This window comes from Erythrolamprus reginae, chromosome Z (genome assembly GCF_031021105.1).
Source record: "Erythrolamprus reginae isolate rEryReg1 chromosome Z, rEryReg1.hap1, whole genome shotgun sequence".
Lineage (NCBI taxonomy): Eukaryota > Metazoa > Chordata > Lepidosauria > Squamata > Dipsadidae > Erythrolamprus > Erythrolamprus reginae.
This window is the reverse complement of record NC_091963.1, coordinates 149,604,050-149,627,149: the sequence shown is the minus strand read 5'-3', so window position 1 is coordinate 149,627,149 and position 23,100 is coordinate 149,604,050. Positions and strand designations below refer to the sequence as shown.

At 43.8% G+C, this 23,100-nt stretch overlaps 2 protein-coding genes across 4 annotated transcripts in view; one reads left to right on the top strand and one right to left on the bottom strand.

The window, feature by feature from the left end:
* Positions 1–4,183: 4,183 nt before the first annotated feature.
* TRAPPC1 (trafficking protein particle complex subunit 1) lies at positions 4,184–13,986 on the bottom strand. 2 transcript variants are annotated; one of them, XM_070726716.1, is made up of 5 exons: positions 13,897–13,986; positions 13,580–13,678; positions 6,556–6,626; positions 6,241–6,379; positions 4,184–4,872 (listed from the first exon to the last, which is right to left on the bottom strand). In XM_070726716.1, the coding sequence occupies exons 2-5, from the start codon at positions 13,676–13,678 to the stop codon at positions 4,744–4,746; spliced, it is 438 nt and encodes a 145-aa protein (XP_070582817.1). In that variant the 5' UTR covers positions 13,897–13,986; the 3' UTR covers positions 4,184–4,743. The 2 variants fall into 2 exon arrangements, with proteins under 2 accessions (XP_070582817.1, XP_070582818.1); XM_070726717.1 differs by lacking the exon at positions 13,897–13,986 and adding an exon at positions 13,798–13,867.
* A 64-nt stretch (positions 13,987–14,050) lies between these two features.
* CNTROB (centrobin, centriole duplication and spindle assembly protein) overlaps positions 14,051–23,100 on the top strand; it is a 48,688-nt gene continuing 39,638 nt past the window's right edge. Inside the window, exons 1-3 of one of the 2 annotated variants that reach the window (XM_070726554.1) lie at positions 14,051–14,216; positions 19,455–19,946; positions 22,424–22,514. In XM_070726554.1, the coding sequence (XP_070582655.1) occupies positions 19,605–19,946; positions 22,424–22,514 (433 nt within the window). In that variant the 5' untranslated portion in view covers positions 14,051–14,216; positions 19,455–19,604. The remainder of the gene's footprint in view (positions 14,217–19,454; positions 19,947–22,423; positions 22,515–23,100) is intronic. The other variant, XM_070726555.1, reaches the window with a different exon arrangement.

The following is a 23,100-nucleotide window of genomic DNA, read 5'->3' as shown; positions in this document are numbered from 1 at the left end:
CTGACTGGGGTTTCTTCCCCAAATTCCCCAAAACTTTAACCTTATACTGTCTGCATTTGACCTTGCGCCATTCCTAAGGGTTCTGTAAGGGGGCGTGCATAAGCGTGTCAGTGTGCCTTATGCATTTATTTATTTCATTTATCTGTATTTAGTTTGAATACAGTAGAATTTTTATGGGCCAAGTGTGATTGGACACACAAGGAATTTGTCTTTGGTGCAGATGCTCTCAGTGTACATAAAAGAAAAAGAGACATGTTTCAAGAATCATGAGATACAGCACTTCACGATGGTCATAGGGGTCAAATAAGCAATCAGGAAACAATAATAAAAATCTTAAGAATACAAGCAACAAGTTACACAGTCATACGGTAATAAATGGGCCAAAAAAAAGCTTCTAGAGTTGTTAACCTGATCCTACGCAGCTTCTGCTCAGGCAATCTCACACTACTCACAAGAGCCTACAAAACTTTTGCCAGACCCATCCTAGACTACTGCTCATCTGTCTGGAACCCATATCGCATCTCAGAAAACGCACCCTTGAAAACGTCCAGATATTTTACCAGAAGAGCCCTTCACTCCTCCACTCGAAACAGAATATCCTACGAAAATAGACTAACAATCCTGGGCCTAGAAAGCCTAGAACTATGACGCCTAAAACATGATTTGAGTATTGCCCACAAAATCATATGATGCAATGTCCTACCGGTCAATGACTACTTCAGTTTCAACCGCAATAACACAAGAACACGCAACAGATTCAAACTTAATACGAACCGCTCCAAACTTGACTGTAAAAAATATGATTTCAACAATCGAGTTATCGAAGCGTGGAACTCATTGCCGGACTCAATTGTGTCAACCCCTAACTCCCAACATTTCTCCTTTAGACTCTCCACGATTGACCTCTCCAGGTTCCTAAGAGGCCAGTAAGGGGCGTACATAAGTGCACTGGTGTGCCTTTCGCCCCCTGTCCAATTGTCTTTCCTTTCTCTCACTTATCATATATATTCTCTTCCTTTCATATATCCTCTCCTCTAAGTTCACTTTACCCTTATATATATTACTACATGTCTATTTTTCTTCCTATGTATTTGTTTTATTGGACAAATGAATGAATGAATAAATAAAAATAAATAAATGGGCAATAGGAATGATGAGAAAAAATTAGTAGTAATAATAGTGCAGTAGTTCTTTATGTTTATACCAATACCTGCTATCTTGTACATGTTTTTGACAAACAATAACATTTAGACTTATATACCGCTTCATAGTGCTTTTACAGCCCTAAGTGGTTTACATATTGCCCCCAACAATAAAAAATCTAGGCCATTGCAACTCTTTCTCTCCGGTGCAGCCCAACTCTAAATGACCCCCCCCTTCCTCGTCCTACCTGTGTCTCATGCTTCTCTGGTTCCCTTCGGCTTCCTCCGCCGTCATCCCAGCCTCCATAAGGTAACTCTCCATCCGTCGTTTCTCCATGTAACACCTGGTGGCCTCCGCTCCCTGGGGAGAATTCAGGGCCTCCCCATCCAGGGCCAGAGGGACCCCTTGCCTCTTGGGGCTTCGCCGCTGGCCGCCATGTGCCTTGTTTTTCTTGTTCAGGCCGTAGAGCTCTTCCAGGCTGAATTTCCCCCCTCCTCCGCTAGACCCTCGGCCCATGGGGGCTGGACCCCCACGGGAAGAATTCGCAAACATGGGTGAGGGGCGGAGATGGTGGGGTGGGGGAGAACCGGCACCACAGAGGAGAGCAGCCTCCTCGTGTGGAAGAACCACTGAGTGGATTTTCTGGGCTGTGTTGCCAACCCCCCCTCCCCAACCTGCAGGGTGAGGGTGGGGAGAGCACGTGGGGGGGGGATTTGTTAGGGCTAGCAGCTGTTGAGTGTGGTCTCGGTGCTGGTGTTTTCCACTGGGTCCTGGCCTTTCCCTCTGCTCGCAGCCTTTTTTGATCGCCGGCTGGGGCCTAATCCCCTTTGATTGGGTGGGGGTGTGTATGATTAATTTCCTGGGATTTTTTTTTTATACGCGATCCTTTTGCACGTAGGTCAGAAAGGTAACGCCCCGTGTTGTTGTTTTTTAACGGGAAAAGTGAGGAACGGGCCAGCCTTCACTCACTGCGAGTTTTCACAGCCGGCTTTTGAAAGCAGCGATGTCCCCGGTGCAAAACTCACCAGTAACACTGTATTCCTTGATCTTGTTCTGTTCTATTCTTGATCTTGTTCGGTTTATTTTTGATCTTATTCTGTTCTATTCTTGATCTTGTTCTGTTTTTTATTTTCTTCTGTTCTATTCTTATACTATTCTTGATCTTGTTCTGTTCTATTCTTATTCTATTCCTTGATCTTGTTCTGTTCTTGATCTTGTTCTGTTCTTATTCTATTCCTTGATCTTGTTCTATTCCTCATCTTGTTCTGTTCTATTCTTATTCTATTCCTTGATCTTGTTCTATTCCTCATCTTGTTCTATTCTTGATCTTGTTTTATTCTTGTTCTATTCCTTGATCTTGTTATATTCTTGATCTTGTTGTTTTATTTTTGATCTTCTGTTCTATTCTTGATCTTGTTCTGTTCTTTATCTTCTTCTGTTCTATTCTTATACCATTCTTGATCTTGTTCTGTTCTATTGATCTTGTTCTGTTCTGTTCTTATTCTATTCCTTGATCTTGTTATATTCCTGATCTTGTTGTTTTATTCTTACTCTATTCCTTGATCTTGTTCTATTCTTATACTATTCTTATTCTATAATCTTTCTTCATCTTGTTCCTATTCTATTCTATTCCTTCTCCTATTGCATCCCATTCCATGGGGTATGTGTGTGTCAACTATAGTAGTAAATCAACCTAGGTGGCCTCACAGGTAACTCCTGTGTAAATCTCCTTTGCAGAGGTCTTGGTGTGTCAGAAATTTCTGCAAAATAAATACAGTAAATAGCTCGAGATCGAAAGCTCCCATTTAAGTACAGTATCCTACAAACTTCCCGTTGAAGGAAGAACTGCCGGAACTCAAAAACCCATTTCTAGCTGCATTATTTTTTTAAAAAGGAAAGACAACTCTGGAAAGACTGCAGAGAAGAGCAACCAGGATGGTTTTAAGGGACTACAATTAGGTTTCAGGAATTGGGGATGTCTAGTTTAATGGAAGGAATGAATTTGGGGGGACATAGTAGCAGTCTTCCAGTATTTGAGGGGCTGCCCCAAAGAAGAGTTAGGGGTCCATCTATTCTTCAGAGCCCCCGAAGGCAGGACGAAAAAGAACAGGTGGAAATTGATCAAGGGGAGAAGCAACCTGGAATTAAGGAGAAATTTCCTACCAGTGAGGACAATTAACCAGGGGAACAGCTTGCCACCAGAAGTTGTGGGTGCTCCATCAACAGAAGGTTTTGAAAAAGAAACTGGACAGCCACTTGTTTAAAATGGTATCTGCTTTCCTGCTTAAAAGAGAAGGATGGACTAGATGACCCCCAAAGTCTCTTCCAATGGCGTTATTATTCGGCGAGTTTACTCTACAACCTGCAGAGGCTCAGCCCATGTACTTCGGGGAGAAAAACCACGGCCGGGAAACCTAAAAGCAGAGGTTTGATGGGTTATCGATCGGCACAGCAGAGGCTCGGAAACTGAGTTAAGGTCAAGATTTCAAGCCAGCATTCACAGGAAATTGGGGCATTTTTCCATTTCCATCCTGCTGGCACTGTTCCAGAAGGAACTCCCAAAGGCCTGCCACTCATTCTCTCTCAGCGTGGCCAAGGATACATAGAGTCCTTGACTTACGACCACAACCCAACATTCCTGAGGTTAAAGTGAGACAGTTGTGAGTTTCCCCATTTTACGACCTTTCTTGCCCCAGGGGTTAAGCCAATTGAAAAGTTACAACTACAGTCGTTAAGTGAATTCCCCCCCCGCCCCGGATTTTGCCAGTGAGGTGGTCGCAAAAGGTGAATCATGTGATCCTGGAATAAATACTGCAACCATCATAAATACGAAGTCGGTTGCCAAGTGTATGAATTTTCATCTTTGTGAGTCCGAGGACACCACAACGCCTGTTGAGTATGACAAAAACAGCCATCGTTCATTCTTTTCTGTGCCGTTGTTAACTGTCGTAAGTTGAGGACCATGTGTATTCAAGACACTGGCTCCAAATCGCCCAGACCGAAAGACGCATGGAATAAAAAGATACACCCAAACAAATCATCCAGGTATATATATATTTATTTTTTTCTGAGCGAGGCTGCCAAGACTGAATTTTCTTCTGCTACTAAAACGCTTCTATTTTTGCTTTCCGTTTTCGGGACCTCAAAGCCCAGGAAAAGCAAGAAGCAGGAGAAAAACAGGGGGCTGCGTCCGTTCAGCAACGATTTAAAAGTCAAACGAAGGGAATGACAACCTTGGGAGACAATCCCCTCAAAAGACAGTCCCGAAGTGACCGAGATGGCACAAGAACGAGAAAAACCATGGTCCGAATAATCCCAAAGCAGTCAATGAAATCCGATTTATTAAAAAAAAAAAATCAGAATATTCCACTATAAATAGAGCTATATCCAGTGATGGAACAGCATCCAGATCCGGTTCTTTGGAGGGGAAACAGCCGCCGGTGGGGGTGCAATTCTTGGTGAAAGGAAATGGAAGCGCCCAGCATCGCGGGGAATGATGAGCCTTGCATATTATTTCCAGACCATTCGGGCTCCACGGAGTCCTTGTGGGTGGGTGGGTGGGTGGGTGGGTGGAAGTGGGGGTGTCAGGAAAAAAGAGAGCTAGCCTGCACGAGCCGAGAAGAAAGGCAAAGCCCGGACGAAGCTGTCCAGCTTGTTCTGAAAAAGCTCGCTCTGGATGTTCTCGTTTAAGTTGCAGAGTGGGTTTTTGACCACGTACTCCACGTAAATCTAAGCGAGAAGGGGAGAAACAGAGGTGGGGGTAGTAAGCGGGCCTTCCATTTCGCTGAGAGGTGAAAAATGGAGCAGGGTTATGGCCCTCAAAGGGTCCAATTTGTTCCCCCCCCTCGCCCCATTAAGCAGGCATTTATGGTGTAGACCAGTGATGGCGAACCTATGGCATGTGAGCCGTTGCCCTAGCTCAGCTCCAATGTGCATGTGTGTGCCGGCCAGCTGATTTTTGGCTCACACAAAGGCTCTGGGAGGGTGTTTTTGGCTTCCAGAGAGCCTCCAGAGGGATGGGGAAGGAAACTTTTGGAGTCTGGGGAGCCTACTGGGCCCATCAGAAGTTGGGAAACAAGTCATTTCCGGTTTCTAGGGGGCCTCCAGGAGGCAGGGCAAGCTGGGAATTGAATTATGGGTGTAGGCACTTGCACATGTGCCATAGTGCGCACACACACTCTTTCGGCACCTGAGGGGAAAAAGGTTCGCCATCATTGGTGTAGACCTTTCTTAACAGGAATGAATGAAAAGAAACTTTTTAACTAGATAACCTCATCCCTTTGCTCTTTAGGGAGAGAATCCTGCTTCCTTCCAGCACTGAGGCTGTTATTTATTTATTAGATTTGTATGCCGCCCCTCTCTGTAGACTCGTTGCCTGCCATGGTAGTGAATTGTCAGCAAGAAAACCAGCACCAAGGAGCCCATAGTCCTCCCTGTCTTCCTTCCCACTCCACAGACCTCACTCCCTTTTAGCACTGATCACATTCCCTAGTTTGGTCGTGAAACATCTGCAAAGAAATTACCCAGCCCAGAAAGCATCAAGGAAACCAGTCTTTCTCCTCATCTCTTCCTTATCTTCCTCTTCTTTGCTCTTATCTTCTTCTTCCTCTTCTTCACGAACCCCATTCCCCTTCTAGCACTGATGACGTTTCCTAGTTCAGTCGTGAAACATCTACAAGGAAACTCCTAAGCTCAGCGAGCCCCCCAAGAGCCCCCACTTAACCTTGAGCTACGAATATTTTTTTCTTCTATTGCTGGAACCTTTTTCATTCTGCTTATTATGATTCCCCAATCGTTTTAGATGACAGTTCAAAAAGATTCTCTAAACTTGCTGAGACTTCATTTTTCTTTTTTAGAGGGTCCCCTCCCCCCACTTTCCGTAGAAAAGCTGGAAGTGACCACGGCCAAAAATTTCCTTTTTTAAATGCCTTCGAGCTTTAAATAACTCAGCTGTTATGTTGGGCACAACTCCATTTTAACAAATGGCTGGCTTGCTTAACGCTAGATAACTCGGGCCCCAACTCTAGTTGTAAAACGAGGACTACCTGTATCGTAAAAGTGGGGTGGGGGACACACACACAACACACAACCGCTCACATAGCTGTAGATCTGGTGGAGGATGTCCTGGATGTTGCCCACTCCCAGGTCGGTGTTCATGACCACCTTGAGTCCGCTGGGCGTCTCGTAATAGTGCAGCTTGTACTTGCTAGTCTGGAAGGAGAGGAAGCCGTCCTTCCTGCGGAGCGGGACGTTAAGGGAAACGCCCTCTTGGATGATCCACACCTGTCAATCTTGCAAGGGCAGCTTCGGGTATAACTAGGAAGAAACACGACCCCCCCATACACACCTGTGGGGTCCTTCCCCCCCCCCCCGCTCTCAAGAGATTGTGTGGCAGGATGGGAGAAAGGATACATATCCACAGGGCTCATTTTGCTAACGAAGGAGCGGATGGAGAACAGCATCCCGTACATCAGCTTGAATTCCTGGGATGGGGAGCAGAGCAAGGAGAGAGGGAGGGAGAAAGAGAGAGAGAAGGGATGAGGGGCTGTTATAGTCCGCTCTGCGTTACACAGCACATGTGGGTAAATGCATAATTTTGTTTGTTTTTTTGTATGCATGTACGTATGTATTCATTCATTCACTAGCTACAAATCTAATAAATAAATAAATAAAGCTCCCTCCCCTTTTTCTCTCTCCTCCCCCCTTTCTCTTTTCTTCCTCCCTCCCTCCCTTCCTCTCTCCTTTCTCTTTCTTCCCTTTCTCTCTTCCTCTGCCTACATCTTTCTTTTTCTTTTCCTTCCTTCCTCCCTTCCTTTTTTTCTTTCTCTCCCCTCTCCTTTTTCTTCCTTCCTTTCTTTTCTTCCTCTCTTTTTCTCTTCCTTCCTTCCCCTCTTTCTTTCTTTCTCTCCCTCTTTCTTTCTCTATATCTTTCTCTTCCTTCCCTCCCTCCCTTTCTTTCTCTCTCTCTCTCTCCCTACCTCCCCCATCTCTGTCATATTACTGCATATGCGAAGGGGTATGTCGAGGACTACCTGTAAAAGAATTACAAGGGACCATGGAGGTCTTCTATTCCAACCCACTGCTCAAGCAGGAGACCCTTTAGAGCATGCTAGACAAATGCCTGTCTAATCTCTTCTTCAAAACCTCCAGTGAGAGAGCAGCCAAAACTTCTGGTGACAAATAGTTCCCCTGATTACATTTGCTCCTCAACTTACAAACTTCTGTTTGGTGACCGCTCAAAGTTACGATGGCACTGAAAAAAAAAGTGACTTGTTTCACATGTATAACCGTTGTCAGCATCTCTGCAGTCACGGGATCAAAATTTGGATGCTCGACAACTGGCTAGTATTTAGGCTGGTCACCGTGTCCTTTGTGTGTGTGAGTGTGCGACATAATCCCCTTCTCTGACCTTCCGACCAGCAAAGTCGAGGGGGAAATCCAGGTTCACTTAATGACCCTGGCAAGATAAGTCATAAAAGGGGGCAGCAAAACTCACATCTCTGGCTCAGCCATGGAATTTCAGGAGCTCAATTGTGATGGTTTCAAATCCAGGGCTGGCTGAGATACTTCTTGCCAACAAAGAGATTTTCTCCTTAATTCCAGGTTAAATTCTAATTTTAAAAATGCCAAGTCTGGGGACGGGTGGTTGGGGGAGACACATTTTTTTTTTTTGTCATTCTTTGGGACCACCTTGCACCAGGAAGGAATGCAATTCAAGCCAAGAGGACATACTGGTTTATTTAAGGTCTCTATTGCTGCGCAACACAGCGGGAGGGACAAAAGAAAAATGTAAATAAAAATAAAATGCAGCTTCAGGCTTCAGACTCTGCAGGCAGGGCCCAGAAAGCCTTTAGAGGAGACTGTCTGTCAAGGTCAGCCCTTCCCCTGCGGCTGAGCACCAGAGGGCAACACTATGCGCTCCTATGCTCCTTGTGTTGTTGGAAAACCTTTCCTGTGCAGATATCGGGGCTTGAGTCGTGCACGACCCAGAAATTGTGAATTAAAATTACGGGATGGCAGATTTGCAACCCCCCCCCCCCCCCCATAATGTTGAGCTAGAATCCCAGAGAGGCTTGTGGACACTAATTTACCGATGAATGAACATAAGTACATGATTGGGTAAATAAATGTGAGCGACTAGTTTTAAGAGATTGCAATTTTAGGATGTTTTTAGAGTTAGATTTCTAGACACTGTATTTTTCTTGAGGAGAGGGGTGGCATAGAAATAAAATAAAATAAATCAATCAATAAGTCGAGGAAGTAGCCTCCACTCACTGTGCAAACACAAAAGGACTAGGTGTAATCTCCCCTGAATGCCTTAGAGCGGGCGGGGGGAGAAGGGGTCCTCCCCCAACTTTTAAGACTTGTGGACTTTAACTCCCAGAATCCCTCAACCAGCACATTACTTTCCCATTGAATTGTCATATTGTCTAGCTCACCTCTAATTTGTTTATTAATTTAATTTATTATGGGTCTTTTCCCTCCCACGTTGCTGAAATCAAAGGTATATTACATCTACCACATTCCCACTATCTACTAAGAAAGTTCCCCCCCCCAAAAAGGGAGGGGGGTACATTTGTTCTTATCCTATCCATGCTGAATTCTGATTAAACCCTCCTGGCTGCGGAATTCTAGAAGCTAAAATCCACAAGTCTTAAAATTTTCCAAGATTGGATACTCTCATCTTCGACCAGTGGTTCTCAACCTTTCTAATGCTGCAATCCCTTAGTACAGTTCCTGATGTTGTGGTGACCCCCAACCATAAGTCTAGTGCCAATTCTCTTACACCCCCACTGATTGGTCGGGTTGTAAAAATATGTTCCAAGGCACCAGAATAGAAGCTTTAGTTCCTAACACCCTGTCTTTTCCCATGATCTTAGGTGACCCCAGTGAAACGGTTGTTGGGCCCCCAAAGGAGTCCCAACCCCCAGGTTGAGAACCATTGCCTTAGAGCCTTATTTATTTATTAATTGGATTTCTATGCCATCCCTCTCCAAGAACTCGGGGCAGCCTTATCTGGTCATTCCTATGCAAACACTGCCAATCTGTGGAAGGTTCCTGTATCGTAGGCAGAGAACAATAGTTGGGCCTGAACCGTAGATGGGTGGGTTTGGGTTGGTCACCTCTGACATTTCCTCACAATTTGGAGCAGTTTCGAGCAGGGGTCCTCAAACCTGGCAACTTTAAGACTTGTGGACTTCAACTCCCAATATTTATTTATTTATTCATTCATTCATTCAGTTAGTCAACTTCTTTGCCGCCTACTCCCAATGGGACTCAGGATGGCTAATTCCCTAGCCAGCTCTTTGTTTCACTCTGCTGAAGATATTTAAATTATTAGATTTGTTATGAATTGTTCTATTGCTCTTGTGAGTCGCCCCCGAGTCTATGGAGAGGGGGCGGTATACAAATCAATCAATCAATCAATCAATCATATATATATGTAACCCTTCCCTGGTGCAGAGCTGAAGGGATTGGATACTGTAGCCTAGAGCAGTGATTTTCAACCTTTTTTGAGCCGCGGCACATTTTTTACATTTACGAACCCTGGGGCATATTGAGGGGGGGGGCAGCTAAAAAAAGTTTGGACAAAAAAAATTCTCTCTCTCTTCCTCCCCTTCGCTCTATTTCTTTCTCCCTCCATCTTTCTCTCCCTTCCGTCCTCTTCTCTCTCTCTCCATCCTCTGTCTTTCTCTTCCTTCATTCCTCTCTTTTTTGCTCTCTTTCTCTCCCTCCCTACGTCCCTCTATGTCTTTCTCTCTCTCCTTCCCTCCCTCTCTTTCTCTCTCTTGCTCTCTCTCTCTTTCTCTTGTTCTCTTTCTCTCTCTCTTGCTTTCTTTCTCTCTTGTTCTCTTGCTCTCTCTCGCTCTTTCTCTCTCTTGCTTTCTTTCTCTCTCTCTCTTGCTTTCTTTCTCTCTTGCTTTCTCTCTCTCTTGCTTTCTTTCTCTCTGAGCTTCGCGGCACACCTGACCATGTCTCGCGGCACACTAGTGTGCCACGGCACACTGGTTGAAAAACACTGGCCTAGAGGATAATTCTCTGCTTACAAGGCAAAGGTTGCAGGTTCAAGTCCCAGTGGGTATGGCTAGCTGATGAGGCCAAAATAAGGCCGAAATAGATCTATCCTAGTCTCCCTTAATTTTCAATTCAGCAAAAAAACATGTATATATTACTTTTACATCTATGAGGAAAGTTACCCCTATGTGGCCAATTGGGGAATTCTAGGAGTTAAGAGTCCACAAGTCTTAAAGTTGCCAAGTGTGAAGACCTCTGAGTTCAAGGTGAACCAACGACCCAGTAAGTGATGGGCATTTTCCTCTTCATTGGATGTACCCAGCAGGGTTTGGCCATCCATCCATGGGACGTTGGATTTAGATTCCTGCACCGGGCAGGATGGTAGATTCCCGGGCCCTACCGCTCTATCCAGTTTCTGCATTTCTGATTCAACTTGCGCCCGCTTTTCCTCTGCCCTCTACCCACAGGATAAAGAGCAGTCGCTAAAGAAGCTCCGATACCTGGCTGAAAGCAGACGCACAAAGCTAAGCCCCTCAGTGCCTCTCGCCCATCTGAGGTTAGTGGCAGCTGCTGAAGCACATGTAAGCATGGCATTCAATCAGCTTAAAGGGGTGTTTTGGGGGGGGGGTTGTTTCTTTAATCCATTAACAGCTAAGCCCTGCCTGCTTTCCTTGGAACCCCACCAAATTTTTGAAAGATTCATATCGGGAGAGATTAGCGACCACGAGGCCACCCAATCAGAAAGACGTGTTTTTAAAAGCCAGGTCAAACTGAAATCGCTCTCAGCAAGCGTTGAAGGTTAAATCAGCTTTTGGGGATGTCACATCAAGCGTAGGACATCTCCTAAGTGAGGGGTTTGGGTTTTTTTTTTAAATGATTTAGTCAGCAGATATTTTTTTTAAACAGTACATCTACCTGACAGGGACTTTGTTCCTAGGGCTAACGGAGTTGTAACTCCTACCCTCCCACAGTCAACGGCCATATTGTCTGGGAATGAGGAGTGTTCATATTCTTCTCGGTTTTGAAATATAATTTTAATAGGTCATATAGGGACCCAACTCGTTGGCCTTCAGAAAAGTGCAAATTGAGGGTTTTTTGGGGCAGCTTAATGGGGACGCTAGTCACAGGTGTCATTCTGCAGGTTTGGGCAAACTGATGGTAGCAACCTGCGAGTAAGGTAGGCCCAGCCACCCTCTCTGGTGCTATAATGTTCTATTTAGGCTTGTTTTGAAGATGTGTGCATGAGCGAAAGGCCATGCCCATGTGTGGATGGAGCATGTGCGCACACCTTGCTCTAAGGTAAGCGTTCCACACCTCACATGCTAGTCCTCTTCCTGCCAGTTGGGGTTTTATTTTACTTCTAGCACCCTTTTGATAGCCCTCTCAACTCCAAAAGATCCCAGGTGGGTTTACGGCAAGTTAACATTACAGCCTTCAACTTACAACAGTTCATTTAGTGAACATTTGAAGTTGCACTGGAAAAAAAAGTGACTTGGGCTGTGATCCCACTTACGACTGTTTGCAGTGCCTCCAGGACATTTGGTCAATGAGTTTGTCTTTATGACGGTCGCTGTGTACCCAGGCTCACCCTTCTGATGAGTGAAGCCCCACCGGGGAACCTGGATTGGTTTAACAACCCATGATACTAAAAAACCCAGTCACTCACTTAACAACTATGGCAAGACAGGTCATTAAAAAGGAGCAAAATGCACTGAATGAAGTGTTTGCATTTAGCAACAGAAATGTCATACTCAATTGAGATCGTATGTTGAGGACTCCCTGCATAGTACTTTACAGGTGGTCCTCAACTTACAATGGTTGATTTAGTGACCATTCAAAGTTACAGTGGCACTGAAAAATGTGATTTAGGACTAAGATTTTTCTAGCATCCCCAAAGGCCACGCAATCAAAATTCAGATACTTGGCTACTGGATTGTACTTATGACCACTATTGTGTCCCAAAGTCATGTGATCCCATTTGGGGAGCTTCCGACAAAGTCAATGGGGGGGGGGCAGATTCACTTAACGACTGTTATCACTTGCTTAATGACAGTTCTGATTTGCTTAATAAACATGGCCAGACAGGTCATAAAACGGGGCAAAACTTGCTTCACAAATGTCTCACTTAACAACATAAAGTCCAGGCTCAATTGTGATAGTAAGTTGATGGGTTTTGTGAAGATTTATCTTTTTAATCTTGTTAAATTACCCTGTGGCAAGATGGTCAGCCGGCCGATAAATTAAATTATTTTAATGATAAAATAATCTGAACCCAGGTAGTCCTTGATTTGCAACAATTTGCCTAAGTCACAACTATACTGAAAAAGGTATCTTACAAGTGTTTTTCTCACACTTATGTCTGTTGCAACATCTTTGTGGTCACGTGATCAAAGTCCAGACACCTATGAAGCAATTCATATTTATGACCGCTGCAACATCCTGGGGGGGGGTGTGTGTGTCACACGATCCCCTTTTGTGACCTTCCGACATAGTCGAAGGGAAAGCCTGATCCACTTATCAACCAAGTGAGCAAAAACTCACTTAACAACTGCCTCACTTACAAGGGGAAGTAGGTTTGGAAAGAGAAAAAGAAAGGGAAGGTTACAAGAAAGAGAAGGAAGGGCTGTATGAGAGGGGGGAAAGAGGAGGGTTAAAAAAAGCAGCGAACTAATAAAGCAATCAGATGGATATAAAAATATATGTGTAAAGATATTGTAAAAGAATGAAGTGAGGAATGAGATGATAAATATGTTAAAATGTCTGTATGGGAGTAAGAATATATATATTTTCAAACAAAACCTGCCTCAATTAACAACTAATGTTGGAGGACTACCCAGGCTGGGCTTCTGTTGTGATTTTCTGCAATTAATTATAAGAATAATAATTAATTACAATTGCAATGATAATGAATGAATTATAATAATCTGTAATATATAATATGATATAACACAGCAATAATATAACATATTTTTGCTGACAATGAAAAGGAAGACTAGTATAGATCTATTTCAAGCTATTTTGCAATGATGACTGAATTATAATAATCTGCTATATAATATATTATATATATATCAGCAATAATAATAATTTCTTTATTATTTATTTTTATTATTAATTAATTATAACATCAGTGATATTTGTAACACTTTTAAAAATGTTCAATTGACAGAATTTCATGTTTAATGAATAAAAGAGACAATAATAATATAATAGTAGTATTGTTGTTTTGTTGTTGTTGTTGTTGTTGTTGTTGTTGTTGTTGTTGTTATTATTATTATTATTATTATTATTATTATTATTATTATGGGTTCCCAAAGAGAACCACCTCCCAAAGGAGCCTCGTCGAGGCCTCTGAGCACGTGCAGAGGGCAGTTCTGCCTCCCCCTCCATTGGGGGTGGGTGGGCGATGGGGGAGTCTCACCTCCTCCTTGGAAATGCCGGCCTGCTTCTTGCGGTTCCACTCGCTGTAATGAAGGCAGGTGCCATTGCGGTCGAAGAGGTAGAGGTTGTGCACCGTCATCTGTGGGGAGGGGGAGAGAAAAGGGGGGGCAGGGAACCCCCAAGTTAGAGCCAGGCTGCGGGAGAGATCTCCACCCCATCAGTCTACTTCCCCGGCAACACAAAGGGATATCGATTCACCCATCATGAGTATAACGCCACCCATCATCCACTCCCCCGCCTCCGCTCGGATTTTTTTTTGGGGGGGGGCGAGAAGGAACCCCCAATCCAAATATTTACCTCAGCCGCGGCTCCCCGTCTCTATGACAACCTGCAGGCCCGACGTCCTTCACTTCCGGCTACTCCGCGCCGCTACCCGCTCGCTGATTGGCCCCACCCGGCTTTTCAGCCCGCCCCTTCTCCCGAGCATGCGCCTTTCCTGTGGGCTTTGCCCGTACGACGGGAAGGCTTGCCCGGGAGGAAAATGGCGGCGTCGGCTTCACGTTGCTCCCGCCTTGAGGCCTTGCCCGGCGATTCGCGGGGGCGAAAGAGCCGAGCCGGGGGCCCAGGCAGGACCGGAGCGGCGGGGATGGCGTCCTAGAGCCCGACGGGGCAACAAAGTGGGTTCTCAAAGCAAGGACCCGAGGCGAGGGAGATTAAATGACGGGCACAGAGGCGCTCGGGGGGACGGGACAGTTTACATTTTGGGATGGGGGAGGGGCGCGGCGGAGCCACCCCTCCCCCCCACAAATGTGCAGGACTCCAACTCCCATCGTCCTCCCTGGGAGCCTGGTGGGGGATGATGGGAGATGGAGTCCAAAGTGGTGGGTCAGCTGTGGAAGGTCCAGGGGTGCAAGGGGGGATGGTGGTCCTGAGGGGAGATGGGTCAACCAGAAGCCATTTTGCAGCCCATGGCATTTTCCCATTTGCTTTCACTGCTCCCTGTGCCTTATGGGATTTCCTGGTGGTCTCCCATCCTCTCCAGCGAAGGACTGCTGCCTTAGGTGCTAGTGGTGCGCCCTCCAAGGCCATCGAGGGCGTGCGCCCGTCACTGCGAGATTTAGCTTCTGCGCCTGTGCAGCAAGCGAAATCTTGCATGAGGACTCACGTACAAGAGAAATTTTGGCTATTTTCGCAGATATTTTTTGCTTCCGCGCATGCACAGAAGCAAAAAATCAGCAAAAAATCACCAAAATCCCACTTGCACGAGCATCTTCATACAAGATTTTGGTTGCTGTGCATCTGCAGAGGCCAAATCTCGTACGTGCACATCTCGAAAATTGCTTCCGGAACTTAGCACTTTACTATTCTGGTAGCAGGCCATCATTGATCCTCTCCCTGCCCAAGTAGAGCTTCCCAAGGCCGGGTAGCTGATTCTGGGCCAGGCTGAGGAGAAACCAGGGAGAAAAAGAAGAGGAGGAAAGCCTCCCTGAGCTCAAAAACCACTTTTTATGTGATTTTCCTCCTCGAAATCCGATTAATTTTACAATATTACAAGCTGCTCAAGTGACGCCTTGGACAGCCAGATGGCATATCAATATAATGAATAATATAAATCACTTGAAGGAACCCAAAATGTCTGGAAGAGAAGAGGTGGTGGAAGAACCGGCAGCGGAAGAGAAGAGAAAGAAGTGGAGAGGCTCCTAAAATGCAAAAGAGAAGAGGAAAAAACGACGGTGGCAAAAGAGAGCAAGCAAGGGAGCACCGGTGGGTCCAAAGTGCCTTGCTGGGTTGCAATTCCCTGAAAACATCTGGAGCACCTCTGGAACAACATTGGTCAATTACACCAGGCAGCTTGGCTTGCAACAGCTGACATCCTTCAACTCACCGCTTTCTTTTGAAAACCCCGTGATCCTGTGCAGGGTGCAATCTTGGGCAACCGAATGAAGCTGAGCGTTTTACTGACCGGATGCCCTTCATGTCACCAATGCGGCAGATATATTCTCTCTCTCTCTTTTTTCCTCCATGCGCTTTGTGGGTTTATTAACAATTGATGAAAAGGAAAGATATTCCAAGAAATATAATAATTCCGTGGAAATAAGGAGGTCCTTAAATGGCCCGGTTTAGTTTATCCATCACCTGTTGCTTGATCTTTTCTGGCAGCTCTGGGTTTTGGAAATAGTCTGCCGCAAATTCTCGGATGTTGATTGATTGATTGATTCGATTTATAGGCCGCCCTTCTCGTGGGCTCGGGGCAGCTGGCCTTTTCATCAAGGCATCTCTGAGAAATCTGGATAGCAGAACTTCAATTTTGTTGTGAGCTCGGAGATATTTTTCATTGTTAATTTTGGTGTTGATCTTGTAGGTCGTGAGCTTAGTCTGTTGTGGGGGGTAGATATATTCTCATTGTGCCCCTACCTAGGATTGAACTCTCAGATCTTTGAGTAGGACTGGATAGGCAAACAAAACTACTAAATCCATTTGAATACCTTCTATTTTATTATTATTATTTTATTAACAAAAAACAGCAATACACTGTTCCCTCGATTTTCGTGGGTTCGAACTTCGCGGAACGTCTATACCACGGTTTTTCAAAAATATTAATTAAAAAATACTTCGCAGTTTTTTCCCCTATACCATGGTTTTTCCTGCCTGATGATGTCATATGTCATTGCCAAACTTTCGTCTGCCTTTAAAAAACATTTTTTAAAATAAACTTTAATAAATAAACATGGTGAATAATAATCTAAATGGTTACTAAGGGAATGGGAAATTGTAATTTAGGGGTTTAAAATGTTAAGGGAAGGCTGGGGATACTGTTCATAGCCAAAAATAGTGTATTTACTTCCGCATCTCTAGTTCGCGGAAATTCGACTTTCGCGGGCGGTCTTGGAATGCATCCCCCGCGAAAATCGAGGGAACACTGTACACAGCAAACAAGATTGATATGCTGGATTTTGTCTCACAAGTCGTACACTTCCCAAGCATCTAGGACTGTGTGATGTGTTTTCATATGATGTGCATAGATCCAAGTATGGTGGCCTTTTGCAACTGACGTCATGATTTTGTCAATGTTTCTTGTTTTCAAATGCCGGCTGAGGTCTTTTGGCACAACATAGCATCCAGTGTGCTGATTACCACTGCGATCACCTGTATTGGTTTATGCCAGAGTGGTCGTTCAGTTTTAAAATCCTGATGTTTTTCATCAATTCGATTAGTCACCTAGTATGGTGACATCAATGATCCACACTTTTTTCTTTTCCACAGTTGTGAGGTCCAGTGCATTGTGTTCCAAAACCATGAATTCGAAAGTCCCAAAGTATTTTGGCCTGTTTGCTTTCAACTACTTTCTCAGATTTATGATCCCACCAGTTCTTTACTATTGGTAGGTGGGATTTATGGTACAGGTTCCAATGAAGCATCTGGGCCACATAGTTGTACCTATGTTTGTAGATAGATAGATAGATAGATAGATAGATAGATAGATAGATAGATAGATAGATAGATAGATAGATAGATTTTTTATTGGCCAAGTGTGATTGGACACACAAGGAATTTGTCTTGGTGCATATGCTCTCAGCGTACATAAAATAAAATATACATTTGTCAAGAATCATGTGGTACAACACAATGATTCTCATAGGGGTCAAATAAGCAATGAAGAAGCAATATTAATAAAAATCTTAGGATATAAGCAACAAGTTACAGTCATACAGTCAACATGGGAGGAAATGGGTGATAGGAATGATGAGAAAAACTAGTAGAATAGAAGTGCAGATTTAGTAGAAAGTCTGACAGTGTTGAGGGAATTATTTGTTTAGTAGAGTGATGGCGTTCGGAAAAAAACTGTTCTTGTGTCCAGTTGTCTTGGTGTGCAGTGCTCTGTAGCGACGTTTTGAGGGTAGGAGTTGAAACAATTTGTGTCCAGGATGTGAGGGGTCAGTAAATATTTTCCCCGCCCTCTTTTTGACTCGTGCAGTCTACAGGTCCTCAATGGAAAGCAGGTTGGCAGCCATTGTTTTTTCTGCAGTTCTGATTCTCCTCTGAAGTCTGTGTCGGTCTTGTTGGGTTGCAGCACCAAACCAGATGGTTATAGAGGTGCAGATGACAGACTCAATGATTCCTCTGTAGAACTGAATCAGCAGCTCCTTGGGCTGTGCAATTTTCTTGCAGATGCTAAGGATATGATCAATTGTTTCATCAGCTTCCTTGCAAAGTCTGCATTTGGGGTCATTGGGTGATTTTTCGATCCTGGCCTTGATTGTATTTATTCAGATTGCTTGCACTCCTGGGCTACAAGAATCAAACCTTCTGTCTCCTTCTTCAGTGTTCCATTAGTGAGCCATAACCAGGTCTTCTCCTTATCAACTTTTCCTTCAATCTTGTCGAGAAACTACCCATGCAAAGATTTATTGCGCCAGCTGTCAGTTCTGGTTTGCATTGTAGTTTTCCTATACTGGTTCTTTGTCTGCTGTGCTTTCAGAAGCTTCCGGTTGTTTACTTCAATCAATACAGGTTCTTCACTTTCTGTATTTTGCCAATGCGTGTTTTTCTTTTGTTTGTTTTACTTGTAAAAGTGCTCTGCTAACGGATTTTCTGGGCAGATATAGTCTGTCGACATCAGTACAGAAAGATCAAAAGCAACACAAGAAAATATTATTTTGCTGAAAGAGTAGTAGATGCTTGCAACAAACTTCCAGCAGACGTGGTTGGTAAATCCACAGTAACTGAATTTAAACATGCCTGGGATAAACAGATCCATCCTAAGATAAAATACAGGAAATAGTATAAGGGCAGACTAGATAGACCAGGAGATCTTTTTCTGCTGTCAATCATCTATGTTTCTCGTAAAAGGGTGAAGTGAATAGTGAATGGTCATGAGTTTTCTTGTTTTTCTGTCCAAATTGTCTAGTTCAGCCTGTGTCCAGTTTATTATACCAGCAGGTAAAGCCCATGTGTTTATGGCCTTGATGGTATTGCCTCCATGGAGCTTGCTTTTGAGAATTTTTCTGAATGTGTATTCTTTGCTGACCACGTTTTTCACATGACCCTGTTTGATGTTGTTCAGTTGTAGTATGCCCAGGAATTTATAGGCCCCTGGCTGATGACGCTTTATGGCTTGACCATTAGGCATGCCCACGCTTTCAGTGATTTTACCTTTCTTTAGTGCTACGGTGGCACATTTATCTAAACCAGTGTTTCCCAACCTTGGCAACTTGAAGATATTTGGACTTCAACTCCCAGAATTCCCCAGCCAGCATTCCAAATATCTTCAAGTTGCCAAGGTTGGGAAACACTGATCTAAACCATATCACTCCATGTTGATATCAGTGCTAAAGATTCAGACAGTGTTGGTCACAGAGTGGATTTCAATTTCAGTTTTTCCATACAGCTTCAGGTTACCCATGTATAGCAGATGTGAAATTTTATTAGATTTAGAAACATAGAAACATAGAAGACTGACAGCAGAAAAAGACCTCATGATCCATCTAGTCTGCCCTTATACTGTTTTCTGTATTTTATCTTAGGATGGATCTATGTTTATCCCAGGCAGGTTTAAATTCAGTTCCTGTGGATTGACCAACCACGTCTGCTGGAAGTTTGTTCCAAGCATCTACTACTCTTTCAGTCAAATAATATTTTCTCATGTTGCTTTTGAGTCTTTGGAGAGGGGCGGCATACAAATCTAATAAATTGAACTGAAAATTTAATCTTTCCCCTAATCTTTCTTGGATGGTGACGACGATGATAGTAGTGGTGATGATGATGATGATGTCCTTCCTTCCTTCCTTCCTTCCTTCCTTCCTTCCTTCCTTCCTTCCTTCCTTCCTTCCTTCCCTCCCTCTCTCCCTCCTTTCTTTCTTTCTTTCTTTCTTTCTTTCTTTCTTTCTTTCTTTCTTTCTTTCTTTCTTTCCCAGGAATCAGTTTGGGAACAAGGAACTACTTTCTTGGCGATGGTTCCAGCCTCCCGCTGCTGACGTTTGGGGCTCCATTATGACAAACGTTCCGGCCTTCTGAGCTCAGAATGCTTGTGCTGCCTCCAGCTCTTCGCTTAGGACCTCAAGACCATGGCTGAGAAGGGCCTCCGGAGAGCCCTGAGCTCCTCCCTGCACAGCGACGAACTCTTAAGCGACATGGAGCTTCTGCCAGCCTCGGACCCCCCCACCCCTGGGCAGCAGGTGCCCTCTTCTCAGCTGGCCACCCCATATTCCTCCAAAGTCACCACCCAGCTCTACGCCTCCCTGCACCAGAGCCAGCAGGCCGAGGCGCTGGCCTCGTCTCGGCTGGAGGGACAGCACGGCTCGGCCTTGGCTAGAAAAGCCATAGAGTCCGACGTCGATCTGGAGACCTTGGCGGAAGAGCTGAGCCACCGGCTTTCTGCCGGAGTGGAGGCCAGTGCACTTAGGCAGGTGAGAAAGAGACTTTTGGGACATCTTTTTAAAAAAAAAACTTTAAAAACATAACACATACATCACGATATACAGTGTTCCCTCGATTTTCGCGGGTTCGAACTTCATGAATAGCCCATACCACGGTTTTTCAAAAAATATTAATTAAAAAATACTTCGCGGAATTTTTTTCTATACCACGGTTTTTCCCACCCGATGATGTCATACATCATCACCAAACTAATATTTTTTGCAAATAAATAACAAAAAAATAATTATTAATAAATAATTATGTTTATTAATATCAGGATCATTAAGTGTTTTATTCAGTGGTGAGTACCAGTAATAATGGTGAGTAAATGGTTGTTAAGGGAATGGGAAATGGTAATTTAGGGGTTTAAAGTGTTAAAGGATGGTTTGTGATACTGTCCATAGTCAAAAATGGTGTACAGTGTTCCCTCGATTTTCGTGGGTTCGAACTTCGTGAAAAGTTTATACCACGTTTTTTCAAAAATATTAATTAAAAAATACTTCGTGGGTTTTCCCCCTATACCATGGTTTTTCCCACCCAATGACGTCATATGTCATCGCCAAACTTTCGTCTGCCTTTAATAAATTTTTTTAAAAATAAACTTTAATAAATAAACATGGTGAGTAATAATCTGAATGGTTGCTAGGGGAATGGAAAATTGCAATTTAGGGGTTTAAAGTGTTAAGGGAAGGCTTGTGATACTGTTCATAGCCAAAAATAGTGTATTTACTTCCGCATCTCTACTTCGTGGAAATTTGACTTTTGCGGGCGGTCTCGGAACGCATCCCCCGCGAAAATCGAGGGAACACTTGTAATACAATACAGACAGATAACAATAAAAAAAAGAAAAGGTACATGACGGTCTATTCACTATTTACATTAATTGTTCCCTTCTCCCCCTTTTATTAATTTTTTTCTGATACCCTGATTTTGGTTTATTTGTAATTTTTTCTTCATATTTTCTAATCGTTAATCTTGGTTCTCCTCTCTATCCAATTATATACGAGGGTCGCCCAGAAAGTAATGCACCACATTTTTTTTCTTCAACAACTATTTATTGAACACATTGAAACTTACACACAAGAAAGAATGAGGTTTCTTCTACACTCCCTATTTTTCCACGTAATCTCCGTCCCGTTCTATGGCCTTTCTCCAGCGAGACACAAGGGCATGTATGCCCTGTTGGTACCACTCTTTGTTCTGGTCATGTAGCCTTTTCTGTACTGTCTAATGGCCTCACACTCTATGCCCAGCGACTAACCGTACTTCTGTCGACTGCAGATTCTTCATAAATTGTACACAAACGTTTGTGAATGTTCCCAACAATTTCTCCACAGTGAGAAATTCAGCGATGACACACTGCTTGTAACATACATCACTTACAGACGCCATTTCGAAACACTGCTGTAGCTATGCTGTCTGTCTGAAAAAACGCAAAATTTGCCCACGCACTCCTGACAATTCAAATAATGTATATCTAAAGTTTCGCAGTCATACCATTACTGTAGGCTGAGAAACAAAATGTGGTGCATTACTTTCTGGGTGACCTTCGTAATTTGTTCCAGGTTTCGTAATAATCTGTGTCTAATTTGTCCTTTAACGTCAGTCTGTCCATTTCTGCACGTTAGTATTTTAAGTAAAATTTCTTCTGTAGGAACGTCTTTATTTTTCCATTTCTGGGCGTATGCTATCCTTGCGGTTATGATATGTAGCATTAGATTTATTTATTTTATTTTTATTTTTATTTATTTTTTTATTTTGTCCAATACACAATGAGGGTTTTAGTGGGTATATACCTATATACACATAGTAAAATACATGAAGAAGGTTATAGAGGAGATACTCATAGTAAAATATATCTAAGAAAGAATCAAAAAGAAGGTATAGGAATAGAACATATCAATGAAAGAATAGAAGAAGAGATATAGGAATAGAAGAAAGGTATAGGAGATATAGGAGAGCAATAGGACAGGGGACGGAAGGCACTCTAGTGCGCTTGTACTCGCCCCTTACTGACCTCTTAGGAATCTGGAGAGGTCAACCGTAGATAATCTAAGGGTAAAGTGTTGGGGGTTTGGGGATGACACTATGGAGTCCGGTAATGAGTTCCACGCTTCGACAACTCGGTTACTGAAGTCGTATTTTTTACAGTCAAGATATATCTTCGACTGGCCAAAATGAATAAAAATGTATCAGAAATATGTTGGAAATGCCAAAAAACCATTGGAACATATTGTCATATGTGCTGGGAATGTCAGAAAGGAGGAGACTATTGGGGGGGGGGGGGGAAGGCAATGGCTGGAGGAGATTTTAGAGATGGGTCTTAATTTGAAACCGGAATTATTTTTTGTTGGGGATAACTATCGATAAATAGGAGAAAAAAGAAGACCTTTAGAACTTCTAAAATCCCCACTGGATTTCAGGAAAGCTTTGTGGGGTTAGGCTAAACCTATCCTGTTTTTTGTAGGGTGCCGCAGGCGAGTCCCGCTACATTTCAGAGATGCAGAACGTGCGGTGCCACTTGCAGAACATGTTGCGAGGATCCAGAGATGGACCTGGTGAGATTGGGGAGCGGGGAATGGCCTGGGTGGGATGGGAAAGGAAGGGATCGATAAAATCCTTTTTCTTATTCCACGCCTATAGGGATCCGACAATGGATATTTTATTTATTGCATTTAGAAATGTGCTTGTATTATTTTTATACACAACAAGGTGGGAAATGGGCAGAATATTCCTTTCTATCCCCAGTTTCCCCACAACAATCCTGTGAGGTGGGTTGGGCTGAGAGAGAGAGGGAGGCCTAAGGTGTAACTAGACCTCACAATCTCCTGGTGATTGAGCCAAAGTCACCCAGTGGCTTTCATGACTAAGGCGAGACCAGAAGTCACAGAGTTGGCCTTCTCCGGGTCCCGTCGACTAAGCAATGTCGTTTGGCGGGACCCAGGAGAAGAGCCTTCTCTGTGGCGGCCCCGACCCTCTGGAACCAGCTCCCTCCAGATATCAGAGTTGCCCCCACCCTCCTTGCCTTTCGCAAGCTCCTTAAAACCCACCTCTGTCGTCAGGCATAGGGGAATTGAATTTATACATGGTATGCTTGTATGTATGAGTGGTTCTTTAAATTGGGGTTTTTTAGATTGTTTTTAA

What these genes read in the sequence shown, in the direction of transcription:
- TRAPPC1 (XM_070726716.1), bottom strand. Translation starts at nt 13,678, where the DNA reads ATGACGGTGCACAACCTCTACCTCTTCGACCGCAATGGCACCTGCCTT. An exon ending in CCGGCATTTCCAAGGAGGAG is followed by an intron (nt 6,627 to 13,579) that starts GTGAGACTCCCC and finishes TCCCCATCCCAG; the next exon opens with GAATTCAAGCTGATGTACGG. An exon ending in AAAATGAGCCCTGTGGATAT is followed by an intron (nt 6,380 to 6,555) that starts GTATCCTTTCTC and finishes CCCGCTCCGCAG; the next exon opens with GAAGGACGGCTTCCTCTCCT.